At 53.4% G+C, this 14151-nt stretch overlaps 7 protein-coding genes across 7 annotated transcripts; 3 read left to right on the forward strand and 4 right to left on the reverse strand.

Moving 5' to 3' along the window:
* Positions 1-67: 67 nt before the first annotated feature.
* Positions 68-1647, forward strand: P152DRAFT_456978 (2-nitropropane dioxygenase). The gene is made up of 4 exons (XM_033679131.1): positions 68-385; positions 439-521; positions 644-1372; positions 1426-1647. Exons 1-4 carry the CDS (start codon positions 343-345, stop codon positions 1561-1563), a joined length of 993 nt encoding a protein of 330 aa, XP_033535226.1. The 5' UTR covers positions 68-342; the 3' UTR covers positions 1564-1647.
* A 1435-nt stretch (positions 1648-3082) lies between these two features.
* P152DRAFT_456980 (uncharacterized protein) lies at positions 3083-4071 on the reverse strand. The gene has a single exon (XM_033679132.1). The coding sequence runs from the start codon at positions 3603-3605 to the stop codon at positions 3123-3125; it is 483 nt and encodes a 160-aa protein (XP_033535227.1). The 5' UTR covers positions 3606-4071; the 3' UTR covers positions 3083-3122.
* A 570-nt stretch (positions 4072-4641) lies between these two features.
* On the reverse strand, positions 4642-6931 carry P152DRAFT_413822 (tetratricopeptide). Its single transcript, XM_033677009.1, has 2 exons — positions 6644-6931; positions 4642-6589 (listed from the first exon to the last, which is right to left on the reverse strand). The coding sequence occupies exons 1-2, from the start codon at positions 6738-6740 to the stop codon at positions 4842-4844; spliced, it is 1845 nt and encodes a 614-aa protein (XP_033535228.1). The 5' UTR covers positions 6741-6931; the 3' UTR covers positions 4642-4841.
* A 176-nt stretch (positions 6932-7107) lies between these two features.
* On the forward strand, positions 7108-8379 carry P152DRAFT_456981 (DUF572-domain-containing protein). Its single transcript, XM_033679133.1, has one exon. It carries the CDS (start codon positions 7269-7271, stop codon positions 8175-8177), a length of 909 nt encoding a protein of 302 aa, XP_033535229.1. The 5' UTR covers positions 7108-7268; the 3' UTR covers positions 8178-8379.
* P152DRAFT_456982 (uncharacterized protein) lies at positions 8240-9977 on the reverse strand. The gene is made up of 2 exons (XM_033679134.1): positions 9793-9977; positions 8240-9744 (listed from the first exon to the last, which is right to left on the reverse strand). The coding sequence occupies exons 1-2, from the start codon at positions 9880-9882 to the stop codon at positions 8320-8322; spliced, it is 1515 nt and encodes a 504-aa protein (XP_033535230.1). The 5' UTR covers positions 9883-9977; the 3' UTR covers positions 8240-8319.
* A 231-nt stretch (positions 9978-10208) lies between these two features.
* On the forward strand, positions 10209-11612 carry P152DRAFT_472441 (putative eukaryotic translation initiation factor eIF-4A subunit; the record flags this gene model as incomplete). Its single annotated transcript, XM_033681152.1, has 5 exons — positions 10209-10239; positions 10290-10544; positions 10596-11450; positions 11497-11535; positions 11593-11612. The coding sequence occupies 5 exons, from the start codon at positions 10209-10211 to the stop codon at positions 11610-11612; spliced, it is 1200 nt and encodes a 399-aa protein (XP_033535231.1).
* Positions 11613-12229: 617 nt separating this feature from the next.
* On the reverse strand, positions 12230-13904 carry P152DRAFT_456984 (uncharacterized protein). Its single transcript, XM_033679135.1, has 3 exons — positions 13608-13904; positions 13110-13550; positions 12230-13043 (listed from the first exon to the last, which is right to left on the reverse strand). Exons 1-3 carry the CDS (start codon positions 13714-13716, stop codon positions 12325-12327), a joined length of 1269 nt encoding a protein of 422 aa, XP_033535232.1. The 5' UTR covers positions 13717-13904; the 3' UTR covers positions 12230-12324.
* Between the last annotated feature and the right edge of the window lie 247 nt (positions 13905-14151).

The raw sequence follows: 14151 nt of genomic DNA on the forward strand, positions 1-14151 counted from the left end.
TGAAGGACTCGATTACTCTTCAACCATGTGGATGCATCACCTGAATGCTTGCAGAGCCTCGGCCTGACTCGGTAGAAACCCCACTGAACGCAACGCCATTCCCAAGTTTACCGCGTGAGCTACAGGCGAGAGACGTTGCCTCCCCGACAGCCAAAGCCGCCCTCGTTCGTTTCGGATGTCCGGCCATGAGGTTGCCGAGTTCTCAGTCTAGACTGCGGTTTGTTTAAATAGTATTTGTTGACAGCGATTTGCACTCCTTCAGATTTCCATAGCGTCGCCTTACCCTTCCAGTACACCGTCCCGTATCCTAGACCCTCGTTCCGTTGTAGATACCCCGACAAGATGCCGTTTAATACTGCGCTTACCCGAAAGCTGGGGATCAAGAGTACGTTGGATGTGTAATCCGACCTTCATGGCATATCGACTGACAATGAGCAGTCCCTGTGGTTCAGGGTGGTATGCAATGGGTTGGCTACGCTGAAATGGCCTCCGCCGTCAGCAACGCTGGCGGTCTCGGACTTGTATGTCCCTCCTGCCTCGATTTCCCTCGATTCCCGTCGAATTCAACTTCTTGGATCCAATGCTCCAAATCCGTATCTTTATACCCGACATGAATCGGTCTCCTAACATGTCCTCTCCCTAGATCACCGCCCTCACCCAACCCACTCCCGAAGACCTCCGCAAGGAGATCCGCCGCTGCAGAACCATGACCAAGAACCCATTCGGCGTCAACCTGACTCTCCTCCCCGCCATGGTGCCTCCGGACTACCCCGCATACGCCCGCGTCATCATCGAGGAAGGCATTAAGATCGTCGAGACGGCCGGTAACTCCCCAGGGCCGATCATCAAGCAGCTGAAGGAGGCCAACATCATCATTCTCCATAAATGCACGACGATCCGACACGCCCAGTCGGCGGTGAAGCTCGGTGTGGATTTCCTGAGCATCGATGGCTTCGAGTGCGCGGGCCACGTCGGCGAGACCGATATCACCAATTTCATCTTGTTGTCCAAGGCAAGGCAGGTCATCAACATCCCGTTCATCGCCTCCGGCGGGTTCGCGGACGGTCAGGGTCTCGCGGCTGCCCTGACCCTGGGTGCTGATGGCATCAACATGGGCACCCGCTTCATGGCCACCCTCGAGGCCCCCATTCACCACAACATCAAGCAGGCAATCGTCGACGCCGAGGAGACCGATACTGAGTTGCTGCTCAGGAGGTGGCGGAATACCAGCCGACTCTTCGCAAACAAGGTTGCGAAGCAGGCGATCAAGATTGAGAAGGAGAGCACCACAGGCCAATTCGAGGAGGTTGCGCCGTATATGAGCGGACAGAGAGGTCGCCAGGTGTTCCTCAATGGTGACAAGGACTATGGCGTAAGTAAAATTACTCTGCTTGTAACTTTGGATAAGGCTAATGAATCTTTTAGGTTTGGACTGCCGGCCAGGTTATCGGGTTGATCCATGATATTCCCACTTGCGTGGACCTTCTGAAGCGTATTGAGAAGGAAGCGATTGATACTTTGAGCAAGGCGTCAACATTGTACACTCCAGAGCCCCGGATATAGAGATTGGAGGCTGCATTTGATTGAAGGATTTCATGGATACGATTCGCTGTATTAGACAATTCTAAAAGATCATTTTCTCCGTCCGCAAGTCGCGTCCAGTTGAATTGTCCAACTAACCGCTAAGTCGTCCAAGTTGGGATTGTCATTGCTACACTGGCTTGTTCACTTCCGGTATTTACTTTGGGGAAAAGATCGACCTACACCCCCCCAAAGGCTCAACCTACACCCTTCGCACGTGAATTTGAATTCCTGCAATCTGATTGGTCCATTTAGGAACGGTCATATAGCACGTGACTTATTTTGACGACGTCCCTATGGCGCGGGCACCCTATCACCCATTTGGGGCAACCCCCAAAACCCATTTTGGGCAACCCCCACCCACCCGTCTTGGGCACCCGACCACCCATTTTGGGCGACCCCTACCACCCATTTTGCACTCCCTGTACCACCACTTTTGGGCACTCTTTGCCGCCTATACGGCCCTCGACCACTTCTACGCCGCCACAACGAGCGGCTAACCCAAAACTGGGGATAGGGTCTGCCTAAAACGGGTGGTCGTAAGTGCCACAGATGGGTGGTCGGGTGCCCAAGACGGGTGGGTGGGGGTTGCCCAAAATGGGTTTTGGGGGTTGCCCCAAATGGGTGATAGGGTGCCCGCGCCATAGGGACGTCGTCAAAATAAGTCACGTGCTATATGACCGTTCCTAAATGGACCAATCAGATTGCAGGAATTCAAATTCACGTGCGAAGGGTGTAGGTTGAGCCTTTGGGGGTGTAGGTCGATCTTTTCCCTTTACTTTGTTCGGGAACTTTCTTCTAGACCCCTAAATTATTCACGAATCGACTATCGTTTGTCAACTGCTTTTATCCAACGGCATCAAACCTCTCAACCACGCGCTGTTGACATAAAACTCTCATGCATAACAAATCTTCCATTTCAAATTTGTGGAGTGTTTCTCATATAAATTGCTTACGGGCCACCGAACGCGAACGAAATCGGAGACGCTAAAGGTTGCCTCCAGGGCCTCAAAAACTCGCAACCAAACCATTCTTCTCTAAGTTTTGCTAATTGTATCTTTCAAATACGGTTTAGACTACCACGGTCTGTGGCAATCTGGCTACCTGGAATTCCACGGCCTGAACCTCGGATCGAAGGTTTCCACGAGTCTCTGATGACCTCTCGAGGGCAACCGGTCATCCTGCTATCCGGCATAGGTAGTCTACATACGCCATGAGGTGTCCGTTAGGCGCGAAGACATAATGCGAGACTGGGGCGATGGATACCTACTGTACTTAGTATGAAGGTAGGTAAATATCTGTTCCTAGGATTAATACGTTACTACTCCGTAGCACTTAGTACGTGCCGTGCAGCATATATGTTCAGTGCCAGCAACGCAGTCAGGGTCTCAGCTTTAGAGGTAAAGGCTTACTATTAACTGTTGCAATGCGTGTCATATTTACGAAGTAGCGCGAAGGATATGAATGAATATGCTGATATATCAACAGTTCCAAAATGGTATTCCCCAATGTTTAATACAGAAAACACACCGTTTACGAGTTCAGTAGATTCCAGGGAACAGCTTGTACGGCACCTTTGCCTTATACTGCCTCCACTGCTCTCCGTATCGGAGTGACATGTAGTCATTCATCACCGCAACTCCTCTTTTCCCTAAATCATTCCCATGAAATGCTACCGTCGCCAGCCCTGCGAGCCAATCCGATGCCGCCAGGGTATAAGACGATCTCCAGAGGATGAATCCCCCATAGTTGATATGCCTAGCATATTTCCAGAACCCCACCGTGCAGATCTTTCCCTGATTCTCCGGCTTGTTCTTGAACACCTTCCTCTGGTGCTCGGAGCCGGTCTCAAGTAGACTGCCGAGAAGATATCCGACGAAACCGATGACAATCGGTGCGGGGAGGTCGATTCCGGGAATGCGCCAGGTGGAATTGATACTCGAGGTCGCAGCCCAAGTGATTAAGATGGAGCCGATGCTGTTCACGAGGACACTGAAGGCAGGTATAGATAGAGCAGCGAACATTGACAACTTCTCCTTCGCGAGGAACAGGATTCAGTAATAAATTCGTATTGTACTGCTTGCGGTCATCAGGAGCATGAGCAGCTGCGGGAGCGGTAGATCCAAGGAATCGATTGCGGAGAGGCCGGTCCGGAAAGCAGGTTGCGCGGAAATCGGTGTTAGGCCCAGTTTCGTGAGTAGTGTTACCCCAAGTCCTCCGCGCAAGAGTGCATACTGAAGCGGGAGGTCGAGGGTGCGTAAGCCGATGAAGGTGAAGGTAGCTACTGGTGAAGGTCCTTTCACACCACGCCTCATCATGTCGAACTCTTTTGCTTTAAACGGCTCATTAGAGCTTTGAGATTTAGAGTCGGCCATGGTGGCCTTGCGGGCGGAATCGATGGGTATACGATTTAGAGGGAACATGGCAACATGCGTCGAATATGATCCCACGGTCCTCAATGGGAACTCTTGGAGCTGGGTATTCCATTGCAGTCGTTGAACGGACTTATAAACACTAGCAGCTTCTCAACTTTAATTATCATTTGGAATTAAGCTCTGCCGGCCGAGATTACTCCGAAGGGATATATGTCAGCCAGACATATATGATCGTGGATTGTCAGCATCATTCCGAGAACGGACGAAGTTGAGAGCGTGCCGCTCAATTCTTCGCCCCTACGGACCCGAATCTTCTATGAATACGGCCGTAAGGGTTGGTGTTTGACATGTCGGACATGTCAATCTCGGACGTGTCAATCACGGACATATCAATCGGCCGGTACGCCGGGCTCGAAATAGACGGAATTGAAGAACGGATTTATTGCTTGAAATGACGAAGCATAAAGAAGGATGCAATTGGGATTTTGATCCCGTAATCAAAGCGTAAGCCGTGAGGTCGGCGTTAACTGATGCCGAGTCCTACGCCAACAGGGCTGACACTGACTGGAGAGACTGGAGGACCTTGCGTTCTCCACGATATTATGATGGCTTTGCTTAAGACCAGGCGCTCGTCTAGAAATTCAGATCTTTTCTAGGCACATGGTGCGATACTGGACGATGGATGCTGGAAATAAACTTGACTGTCATTGTGTGCTATTCGTAACAGTATGAGATCCAATCGCTAATTGAACTGTTTTAATCCACAAGCAGGGCCTGCTATGCACAGGTGTATACGGTCTATTCCCTCCCATGTTAATCAACCAACATGTAAACACTACAATAAGCTGACCCATGTCCCGAAACTTCACCGTATGAACCTCTTCATCACTCATCGCTCAAGTCCGCATCCATCATCAAGCTCCCGTCCATATCCTCCACCACCACCTCCTTCATCTTCGCCCGCCCCTTCCTCCCCACTCTCGCCCCCCGCCGATTCCCCTCCATCTTCCGATCGAATTCCTCCTCCTCGCTCTCCTCCATAATCCCCTCTTCCCCATTCAACTCCAGCGCCCGCTTCAGCAGATCCCCCGCAATCGGGTCCTGAGGACTGACCGCCAGCGCCTCGTGCAGCACCACCACCGCATCCCACGCCCGCTCCATCTCCATCAACACGAGCCCCTTCGCCGTGAAGATCGGCGCCCCCTCCTCCTTCCCCCCCTGACGGAGCACCTCGTCGAATTGCTCGAGCGCTTCAGGCAACCGACCCGCCCGTCGGAGTGCGTGCCCCAGGTTCGCGCGGGTGGCGATCCAGGCGCGCGGCTCGGAGTGGATGTCGGAGGCGACGCGGAGGGCTTGCACGAAGACTTTGATAGCGTCTTCGAGGTGATCTTCGTGGTAGAAGACGACGCCGAGCTCGTTGAGGAGGAGGGGGTCGGTGCGGCAGAGGCCGTATGCGGAGTTGAGGTACTCGTGGGCGAGGGCGAGGTTGTTGAGTTGGAGATTCTGCATGCCGAGGAAGAGAGGGGGGAGATGTGTGCCTTGGAAGAGCCGGGCCGCGGTGGAGTAGGCGGAAATCGCTTGATCGTGCTCCCCTTCTGCAGCGAAGGTGTGCGCAAATCCGATCCAGGCCGGCCCGAAATGCGGATCCATCATGCTGGACTTGCTGAAGAACCGCCGCGCTTCGGCCACACGGCGGATGGTGAGATAGTAGACGCCGATGGCTAGCCAGGAGGCGGGCTCTTCCGGATGGTTGTCGGCGAGGTCGTGGGATATTAAGAACAATGCATTCTTCTCGTTGAGTTCGTGTAGACAGGCGAGGTGTACAGGTAATGCTGCGAAGTTGTAACGATCGTTGGAGAGGATCGCTTCGGTCAGGGTCAAGGAGTCGCGGAAACGACATTGGGTGAAGAGGAGGTCGGCTTTGGCGAGGAGGATGTCAGGGTTATCCGATAGTTTGTAATGTGTCGAGAGTGTTTCGGTGGCGAGGGTGAAGTTTTCGGGGTGCTCGTATTTGGATAACCGGGTCATATATAGCATTTTCGTGAATTCAGCGGCTTCCTGTGCTGAGGATGAGCTGTCGTTGACCGTGATGGAGTCGAAGTCGAGGGACTCTAAGAATTTCCATTCCTCTTCCGGGGACATAAGCGAATTCTTCATAAGCTGATCGAATGCTTCGAAGCATTGCACGTCGATCTGCACGGCATCTTTATAGCATTCCTTTGCCCGGTCGAAAGCATTCTGCTTCGCGTAGCAGACCCCTCGAAGATAGCACATTGCGGCCTCGAACTTGATGTTCGACGAATCCTCGTGGTCCCGCTCATCGCTCCGGTCTATACGGTCCGATCGGACCGCCCCTTTCCCATTTCGCAATTTGCCATGTACCAAGGCATCGATATGCTGGCGTTTTCTTCTTGCGCTGCCAGGGGCGGATATGAGGTGGACGGGGTTTTTGTCCCCAAGAACCACCAAGGCTTCCTCGAACTTCGATTGCTTGATCAAGCAGTGTGCAGCGAGGTATCGACATGAGGAATTGCTCTTGATCAGGTCGTTTTTGGCAAGAAAACTTAAGGCTCTTGAGTAGTTGCCGGTCGAAAAATGTACTTGTGCAAGCCAGAAGGCATCTTTGTCATTGTCTAGCAGAATTTTCAGTTTTCCGACCGGTCAAGGGCCAAATGGGAAGTACGAACTTGTGAGAGCTAACAACTTATCTCCGATGAAGATAGCAGACTCATATTGGTGCTTGTTCAAGGCATCCTGTCTCCATTCCCTCAGGAACTTTTCCATGTCGGATATCTGGATGCAACGCGCTTGCAGAGGGGATCTGATAAGTTGAAAAGGCACATAAAGTTAACACATACAAGATACCGGTACGATGTATCCATGAAGACAGCGTGAAATCATATTCCAAGCAATAGCGACAGAGCACAAACAATCAGCGCCGAAGGCGCAACCACATGGGAGAGAGCATCTGCGGGTTTGGATGTTTATCATGTCCATGACAGGAGTCAGGAAAAGCCAAACATATCGAAGAGATCGCGGGGCACACGAGTCAGACACATTGCACGTGATTTGTAGCAGTAGTTTGTCCACGTGATCCCAGATCCCTTTAATTCGGGGGAATCCACCGTCCAAACTCCAAACTCCAAACTCCAATCAGATGGCTGTCAGTGTCGATAAACTGCAGATTTGGTGCATACAGTTCGCCACAGCCCCTCTATCATCAACTCAAGGGAAGGCGGAACCTCAATATCAACTTTATCTTCGATTCCTGTTACACACCATCCTCCTAATCGTCACCCAGAATAATCCAAAATGTCTGAACGAAAAGTCACCTCCAAATACTATCCCCCCGACTTCGACCCTAGCAAACTCGGTCGAGTCCGCCAACGTGGTCCCAAAGGCCCCAAGCGCATCCCCGTCCGCCTCATGGCGCCCTTCAGCATGAAATGCACGCGGTGCTCCGAATACATCTACAAAGGCCGCAAGTTCAACGCGCAGAAAGAGACGACCGACGAGAAATATTACTCCATCCCCATCTACCGCTTCTACATCCGCTGCACGCGGTGCAGCTCGGAGATCACCTTCAAGACCGACCCGAAGAACATGGACTACGAGTGCGAGCAGGGGGCGCGGCGGAACTTCGAGCCGTGGCGCGAGGGGAAGTTAGCAGAGGAGACGGAGGAGGAGACGTTGGATCGGCTGGAGAGGGAGGAGGCGGAGCGGGATCCGATGAAGGAGCTGGAGGGAAAGCAGGTGGATGCGAAGACAGAGATGGCGATTGCGGATGCGTTGGATGAGATTCGGATGCGGAATGCGAGGATCGAGCGGGAGGGGCAGGGGGGCACGGAGGCGGTGCAGGTAGTGAGGGAGCAGTTGGATGAGGAGAAGAAGAGGCAGGAGATGGAGGATGAGGAGGCGGCGAGGAGGGCGTTTGCCAGAGCGGGGAAGACGGACGAGAATTGGGATGGGGGGGGAATTCTTGTGGATGCGATGGATATGATGGATGCGATCGTGGAGGAGGTGGATGGAGTGGGCGACGCGGTTTCAGAAGCACCGGCGCAAGAGGAGAAACCGATCGTGGAGGTGGTCAAGCCGAAACCTCCTGTCCCGGAGTTCAAGCGTATCATCAAGAAGAAGCAGAAACCACTCCTCGCAGGCATCAAAGGAAAACAAGTGGCGAATCCTTTGGGGATTGTGGGCGGCGACTCAGACAGTGATTAGCGGAGGCTCATCACTTGTTACATTTATATTTACAGCAACGGCGTTGGGGGTATATTGAAACGCGGGTGGCAACCGTCCGCATTGAGGAATATATTTGTCTAATAGTACAAGCGAAGCGCAAGCGACCGCTCCAAGGAACGGTTCACAGCAGCCCCTGCTTTTGCAGATCGTAATACACTTTCTCCGGCATCACATTGCCCTCCGCATCCTCCATCTGCACCACATTCTCCGTGGACGACTTCTCCTTCTTCTTGTCCTTCTGGATCTTATCCCACAGGTTGATCGCGTCCTGGATCCGCGTGATTTCGCGGAAGAGCGTCGTGTTTGTGATGCCCAGGCACTTCAACCCATGGATATGCCGCGCCTCGCTGAAATGCTTATCGAATGCTCGTCGTCCCATGTACACGAAGTTCCCGCAGATCTCGCACGGGAACTCGACCCCTAAGCCATGCAGCTTGTATAGCCAATACGGGATCGGCTTGCCATCCCACGCCAGCGGCAGCTTCAACGGATTGTAAATCTTCTCCTCGTCGTCCGACTCCTCCCCCTCGTCTCTCGTTCCGCCCAGCACCTCCGATTGCTCCGCGAACAGGGCCGCGAGTTCCTGCTGCCGCTCCTTCTCCGTCATGCCCTGCTTCCGCTCCACGTTGCTGCGGGTATCGTGCCGGATCGTCTGCATCGCGTTCGCGAACTTCTGCACCCGGAATTCCCGCTCCGCCACGGCACGCTCTTTCAGTCGTTGGATTGAGGCCGTCGCCTTGTCGGTTCCGGGGGCGTCGCTTGTTCTAGTGCCGCCGCGCTGCTTCTTGGCCTCCGCGGCGCGAATGTGCTTTTTCCCGTTTAAATGCGCTTTGTACGTGTTCTCGTTGCCGAACTCTTTCTCGCAGTCGTCGCAATAGACGGCCTCGGACGGGCTCGTCGCGGGTTTTGACGGCTGTGCAGCCTTTGCGCCCCAGCCTTCGATTTCGTTGCTGGCCCAGGCTTTCTCGAACTCTTCGTCGAACTGCGTAAGGAGCTTGTCGGTGTCTTCCAGCGGCCGTATCCGTCGCATGAACCCCTCCAAATACTCCGCCAGCGCCGTGATGTATTGGAAATACGGCTCCTTCATCTTGTCCGGCGGCTTGACGGTGCACTCGGGTGGTGTGAACTTGTCGAATATGTCGAGATATTGGGGGTATGTGACTCGCTTTCCTCCTTTTACTCCCGGCAGGTTGAGGTAGTCCTCGTGTAGCACCGTCAGGTCAAAGAACCTTCCGTACGTCTCCTCGCCCGTGAATATCGCGTCGATGTCCACGCCCCCGGATGGTCCATTTTCCCCCGGGCCGCGGTTCTGGTACGCCTTCTCGAGATTCTCGACCGGTTCATTGGGATATTTCCGGTGGTGCGCTTTGATGTCTTTCAGGTTAGAGTAGAAGGTTTCGAACTGGTCGCTGGTGGAAAGGGTCTGGATTTCCCGAGCGCGCGACTTGTCCGCATCTTTGTAGATGTCGAGCAATCTTTGCGACTGCTCTTCGATCCGTTGGAGGAAGCCTGCGATCTGGTGGTCTCGGTGTAACCGGTCGCGAATCTGCGTTCTGTTAGCGTCTGGCGCAAAAGTATAGTCATGAACGCGTACGTTAGTGGGATCGTCAATGATGCGGTCGGCGATGGCTTGTTCCAACCGCTCGATATCCTCATGGATTATCCTTTGGTCTTCGATAATCATGGTTGAGATGCGTTTAATGTGATAACTGGGAGTGCAAGGTAAGGATGTATGAGAGAGATTTGAGGTATCAATCGAAGTAGGTATTACTGTAGGTATCAGACTGGATGATCGATGTGAAGTCCATAAATTCTCAGCCTTGTCGCCTCACGATCTTTTGCGCACGGACCATCCAAATGTTCGAAGTTCGAGATATCCATCCTGAGTTGCTTCTCCATCTCACAATCTCAACTTCTACTCAACAGTCAATCATCCGATCGCCGTCTTCAAGGATTCCTTGAACCCCCTACAAATCACTTCTATCGACTTGGACAGACTCAATCTTCAATATGGCGGAAGGCATCGATCGAAGAGCCGATGGTGAGTAGCTCCACTCACTTGCATATTCGCCTCTAACAGAAGCAATGCAGAGCGGATGGAGTTTAACACCTCCAAGGAGGTGACAGTCGCACCGACCTTTGAGGCTATGCACCTCAAAGAAAACCTCCTTCGCGGCGTCTACGCTTATGGATATGAATCCCCCTCCGCGGTCCAGTCTCGTGCCATCGTTCAGATATGCAAAGGTCGCGATACCATTGCTCAAGCGCAGTCCGGCACGGGTAAGACGGCGACGTTTTCGGTCAGCATCCTCCAGGTTATTGATACAGCGGTGAGAGAGACACAGGGTGAGTACTGAAGACCATCGAATGCGCAAGCCTTGCTGATCCAGTCGCTAGCTCTCGTTCTCTCCCCCACCCGCGAACTTGCGACGCAAATCCAGTCGGTTATCATGGCTCTTGGTGACTACATGAATGTGCAATGCCATGCCTGTATTGGCGGCACAAACGTCGGTGAGGATATCCGCAAGCTGGACCATGGTCAGCACGTAGTGTCTGGAACGCCCGGTCGTGTCGCCGACATGATTCGCCGTCGCAACCTTCGCACACGCCATATCAAGATGCTAGTCCTTGACGAAGCCGACGAGCTCCTAAACCGAGGATTCAGGGAGCAGATCTACGATGTCTACCGATATCTTCCACCTGCGACACAGGTTGTGGTCGTCTCTGCCACCCTCCCATACGACGTGCTCGACATGACCACCAAGTTCATGACCGACCCGGTGCGCATCCTGGTGAAGCGTGACGAGCTTACCTTGGAAGGCCTCAAGCAATATTTCATCGCCATCGAGAAGGAGGAATGGAAGTTCGACACGCTGTGCGACCTTTACGATACCCTCACGATTACCCAAGCAGTCATCTTCTGCAATACACGCCGGAAGGTGGACTGGTTGACGGACAAGATGCGCGAAGCGAATTTCACGGTCTCCTCAATGCACGGAGAGATGCCGCAAAAGGAACGTGATAGTATCATGCAAGATTTCCGTCAAGGCAACTCCCGTGTGCTCATCTCGACGGATGTCTGGGCAAGGGGCATCGACGTGCAACAAGTTTCTTTGGTTATCAACTACGATCTTCCGAGCAATCGTGAGAATTATATTCATCGGATTGGGCGTAGCGGTCGCTTTGGCCGAAAAGGTGTGGCGATTAACTTCGTCACGACCGAAGACGTTCGGATTCTGCGCGATATTGAGCGTAAGTTGCAGCATGCCTATGTCCGAACTGCTACTGACGGAAACAGTCTACTACTCGACACAGATTGATGAAATGCCAATGAATGGTGAGAATCCTCTTCCTGAGTTGTGAAAATGGTCTTCCAGATACTAATGCGAAGCAGTGGCGGACCTCTTGGCTTAGAAAACCTTGGCGGACACAATATCAATTCGACATGAGAACTAAGTCAAGAAAAGGCGCACTTTGGAATGGCATAAGGCGTTTCGGATAAGAAGGTAGTTCCGTGGGCAGAAATGGAAGTGGAGGATGGGCATGGATATAACCAAGAGTTCGTGATATGGAGATCAATTTCCCGGACGTTACTGACGTGGTCTCAGATGCAATTTCATCGAATCCAACCATGATTTTATATGAAGCAGACCCCGATTGCGCCTCTGAACTTGAGATATAGGGCCATGTATGGAGATCTCCATGGCGATCATTGGGGGGTGTCCTGAAGTCGTCCTCGACAGTTCTCGGCGATCCAGGAGTGTCATTGAGCTTTTGAACAAAGTACTCCTCCCATGTACCATGAGCCGAGCCAACAGACATCAAGCAAGGCATCAGCCGACACGGGATTCGAGTCCTCTCCATAGCGGGGGCGACAACGGCATTTCAACAGTCTGGAACGGTCATCCCAGACCTTCGCTGCAAATGTTTTGCCACCTAAAAGGAGAAATGCGAGGGAATCTTGTTGATGAATTCAAAAGATTCTTCACGCAGACTTAGTTCCACGATTACGAGGCCAAGTGAGGATTAGTCAATAGTCCATTGCTATAATGCAGTCTAGTCACTGTCTATATACCAAAGTCCGGCACAAGGCTGCAAGATCTTGCGTAGATATGCGCAGGAATATCTATATCTTACTATCCCCACTAACGAATCCGTTAGCCACAGCTGTCAACAACTGATTAGCAATCGCGGTGCTCGGCGGTAACCTCAGCCCCCCTTCCTTGTACTCCGCACCAGCCGCATCCCCCAAACCACTCGTGCCAACCCTCAACGCCGTCCTCACTTCCTCCATCGTAAACCATTTCGCATCCTCCAACTCCGCATCATGTCCCAGGTGCACCTTCTCCCCGTCCCCGGCGATCGCCTGCCCGATCGCCCCGATCATCAGGTTCGCCGGATACGGCCACGGCTGCGTCGAATGGATCACCACCCGCCCGAGCGTAATGCCACTCTCCTCCCACACCTCGCGCCGCACCGCCTCCTCAACCGACTCCGCCGGCTCCAAGAACCCAGCCAGTGTGCTATACCAAAACGCCGGCCACCGCTTCTGCCGGCCCATCAGCACGCGATGCCCGTCCGCCGACACGACGGCCATGATGACGGTGGGGTCGGTCCGCGGGAACGAGACGTTGGAGAGGCTCGTCCGCGTCGCACAGTCGGGTCGCTTGGAGGGGGTCTCCGAGGTGGTGCTGCCGACGACGCCGCCGACGCGCGCGAGGTCTGTAGGCGGACAGCTGCGTTTCCAGCCGGCGTTAATGGAAAGGGTGGGTTGGCCGCATTGGGCGCAGAAGGGGTTGCGGGCGTTCCAGTCCATGACATGGCGGGCTTCGGCGTAGATGGCGGCTAGAAGGGGTCAGGTTTGTTGGTGGCCGACGATGGGTGCCAAGTGGGGGAGGATAGGAGGCTTACCTTCGTGGGCGGGGAACGACATTTGAACGCGATCCTTGGGGAAGCTGTATCCCTTGCCCTCGAACTCCTGGACCAACTTCTCCGCGGCATCTTTTAACGTCGATTTCGGCGTGATGTCGATCGCGAATACCGGCGCGCCCTTGTAGCCGCCCTTATGATCGATCCCGTCCTCTCTCCGGGGATCCAACCCTAGGAAGACGACTTGCGGGAGATACGTCGTGGAGTTGTATTCCTTCAGCAGCTCGGCCTCGGATTTCACGAACGGGTCACCGCCGAGGATCGCCTTGACGGCGTCGTATTTCACGTACGCGAGCTCTTTGGGCGCTGTGACGAGGGCGTTGAAGTTGTTCAGGACGAGGAAGGTGGTCGAGGGATGGTTCAGCGCGGTGGAGAGGAAGGCATGGTCGGTTCGGAGGAAGGAAACTCGGTTGAGGGGCGATCCTGCGGTTTAGTTAGATCTTGTTTGCATAATGAAGAGGGATTTGGAGTTCGTAGTACCTGCGAAATAGTTCGCGACCTCCTTGCCAAACTTCCGGGACAGCATGGAATCGATGTCGGCGTGGGCGGGTTCAGGGAGACTCGGCTGCTGTTGTGGTGGTTGAGACATGGTATCAGATAGACTTCGAGCCGCCCTTGTAGCGAGATGACGCGCAATTGAAAGTTGAGGCTTACTGTTCGTTCGCACCGATGAGGAAATCCCTAAAGATCGAAATGCTCGATATGTTGTCGACACGGCGGGGCGGCATAGACATAGAACCAACATAGAGATCAGTCATCACAGCGGACTAGTTGCGGACTTGCGGTTGTCATCAACGACTCGGCTAAAAGTTCCACCCCTCTTCGGAAGTCAACAGGTAGAGCTCCCTTGCCATCACCAATGCCATCGTATTGCCATGTCAGCGTTATCGATAAGAGTCGTTAGCGCCTTGATACATCATTATTGCTTGCATTGTCGACATTGCTTCTCCTCGTAACGCCAACAATTATCTCTACGATATAGTGCATTCATCATGAGCCGATTTCAGGTACGTCCCCCAAACTC

Source organism: Eremomyces bilateralis (genome assembly GCF_010015585.1).
Source record: "Eremomyces bilateralis CBS 781.70 unplaced genomic scaffold P152scaffold_6, whole genome shotgun sequence".
Taxonomy (NCBI): domain Eukaryota; kingdom Fungi; phylum Ascomycota; class Dothideomycetes; order Eremomycetales; family Eremomycetaceae; genus Eremomyces; species Eremomyces bilateralis.

What these genes read in the sequence shown, in the direction of transcription:
- P152DRAFT_456978 (XM_033679131.1), top strand. Translation starts at nt 343, where the DNA reads ATGCCGTTTAATACTGCGCTTACCCGAAAGCTGGGGATCAAGA. An exon ending in CCGAAAGCTGGGGATCAAGA is followed by an intron (nt 386 to 438) that starts GTACGTTGGATG and finishes GACAATGAGCAG; the next exon opens with TCCCTGTGGTTCAGGGTGGT. An exon ending in ACGCTGGCGGTCTCGGACTT is followed by an intron (nt 522 to 643) that starts GTATGTCCCTCC and finishes TCCTCTCCCTAG; the next exon opens with ATCACCGCCCTCACCCAACC.
- P152DRAFT_456980 (XM_033679132.1), bottom strand. Translation starts at nt 3,605, where the DNA reads ATGTTCGCTGCTCTATCTATACCTGCCTTCAGTGTCCTCGTGAACAGC.
- P152DRAFT_413822 (XM_033677009.1), bottom strand. Translation starts at nt 6,740, where the DNA reads ATGGAAAAGTTCCTGAGGGAATGGAGACAGGATGCCTTGAACAAGCAC. An exon ending in TAAGTTGTTAGCTCTCACAA is followed by an intron (nt 6,590 to 6,643) that starts GTTCGTACTTCC and finishes AAATTCTGCTAG; the next exon opens with ACAATGACAAAGATGCCTTC.
- P152DRAFT_456981 (XM_033679133.1), top strand. Translation starts at nt 7,269, where the DNA reads ATGTCTGAACGAAAAGTCACCTCCAAATACTATCCCCCCGACTTCGAC.
- P152DRAFT_456982 (XM_033679134.1), bottom strand. Translation starts at nt 9,882, where the DNA reads ATGATTATCGAAGACCAAAGGATAATCCATGAGGATATCGAGCGGTTG. An exon ending in TCATTGACGATCCCACTAAC is followed by an intron (nt 9,745 to 9,792) that starts GTACGCGTTCAT and finishes AACAGAACGCAG; the next exon opens with ATTCGCGACCGGTTACACCG.
- P152DRAFT_456984 (XM_033679135.1), bottom strand. Translation starts at nt 13,716, where the DNA reads ATGTCTCAACCACCACAACAGCAGCCGAGTCTCCCTGAACCCGCCCAC. An exon ending in GGTCGCGAACTATTTCGCAG is followed by an intron (nt 13,551 to 13,607) that starts GTACTACGAACT and finishes ACTAAACCGCAG; the next exon opens with GATCGCCCCTCAACCGAGTT. An exon ending in GTCGTTCCCCGCCCACGAAG is followed by an intron (nt 13,044 to 13,109) that starts GTAAGCCTCCTA and finishes GACCCCTTCTAG; the next exon opens with CCGCCATCTACGCCGAAGCC.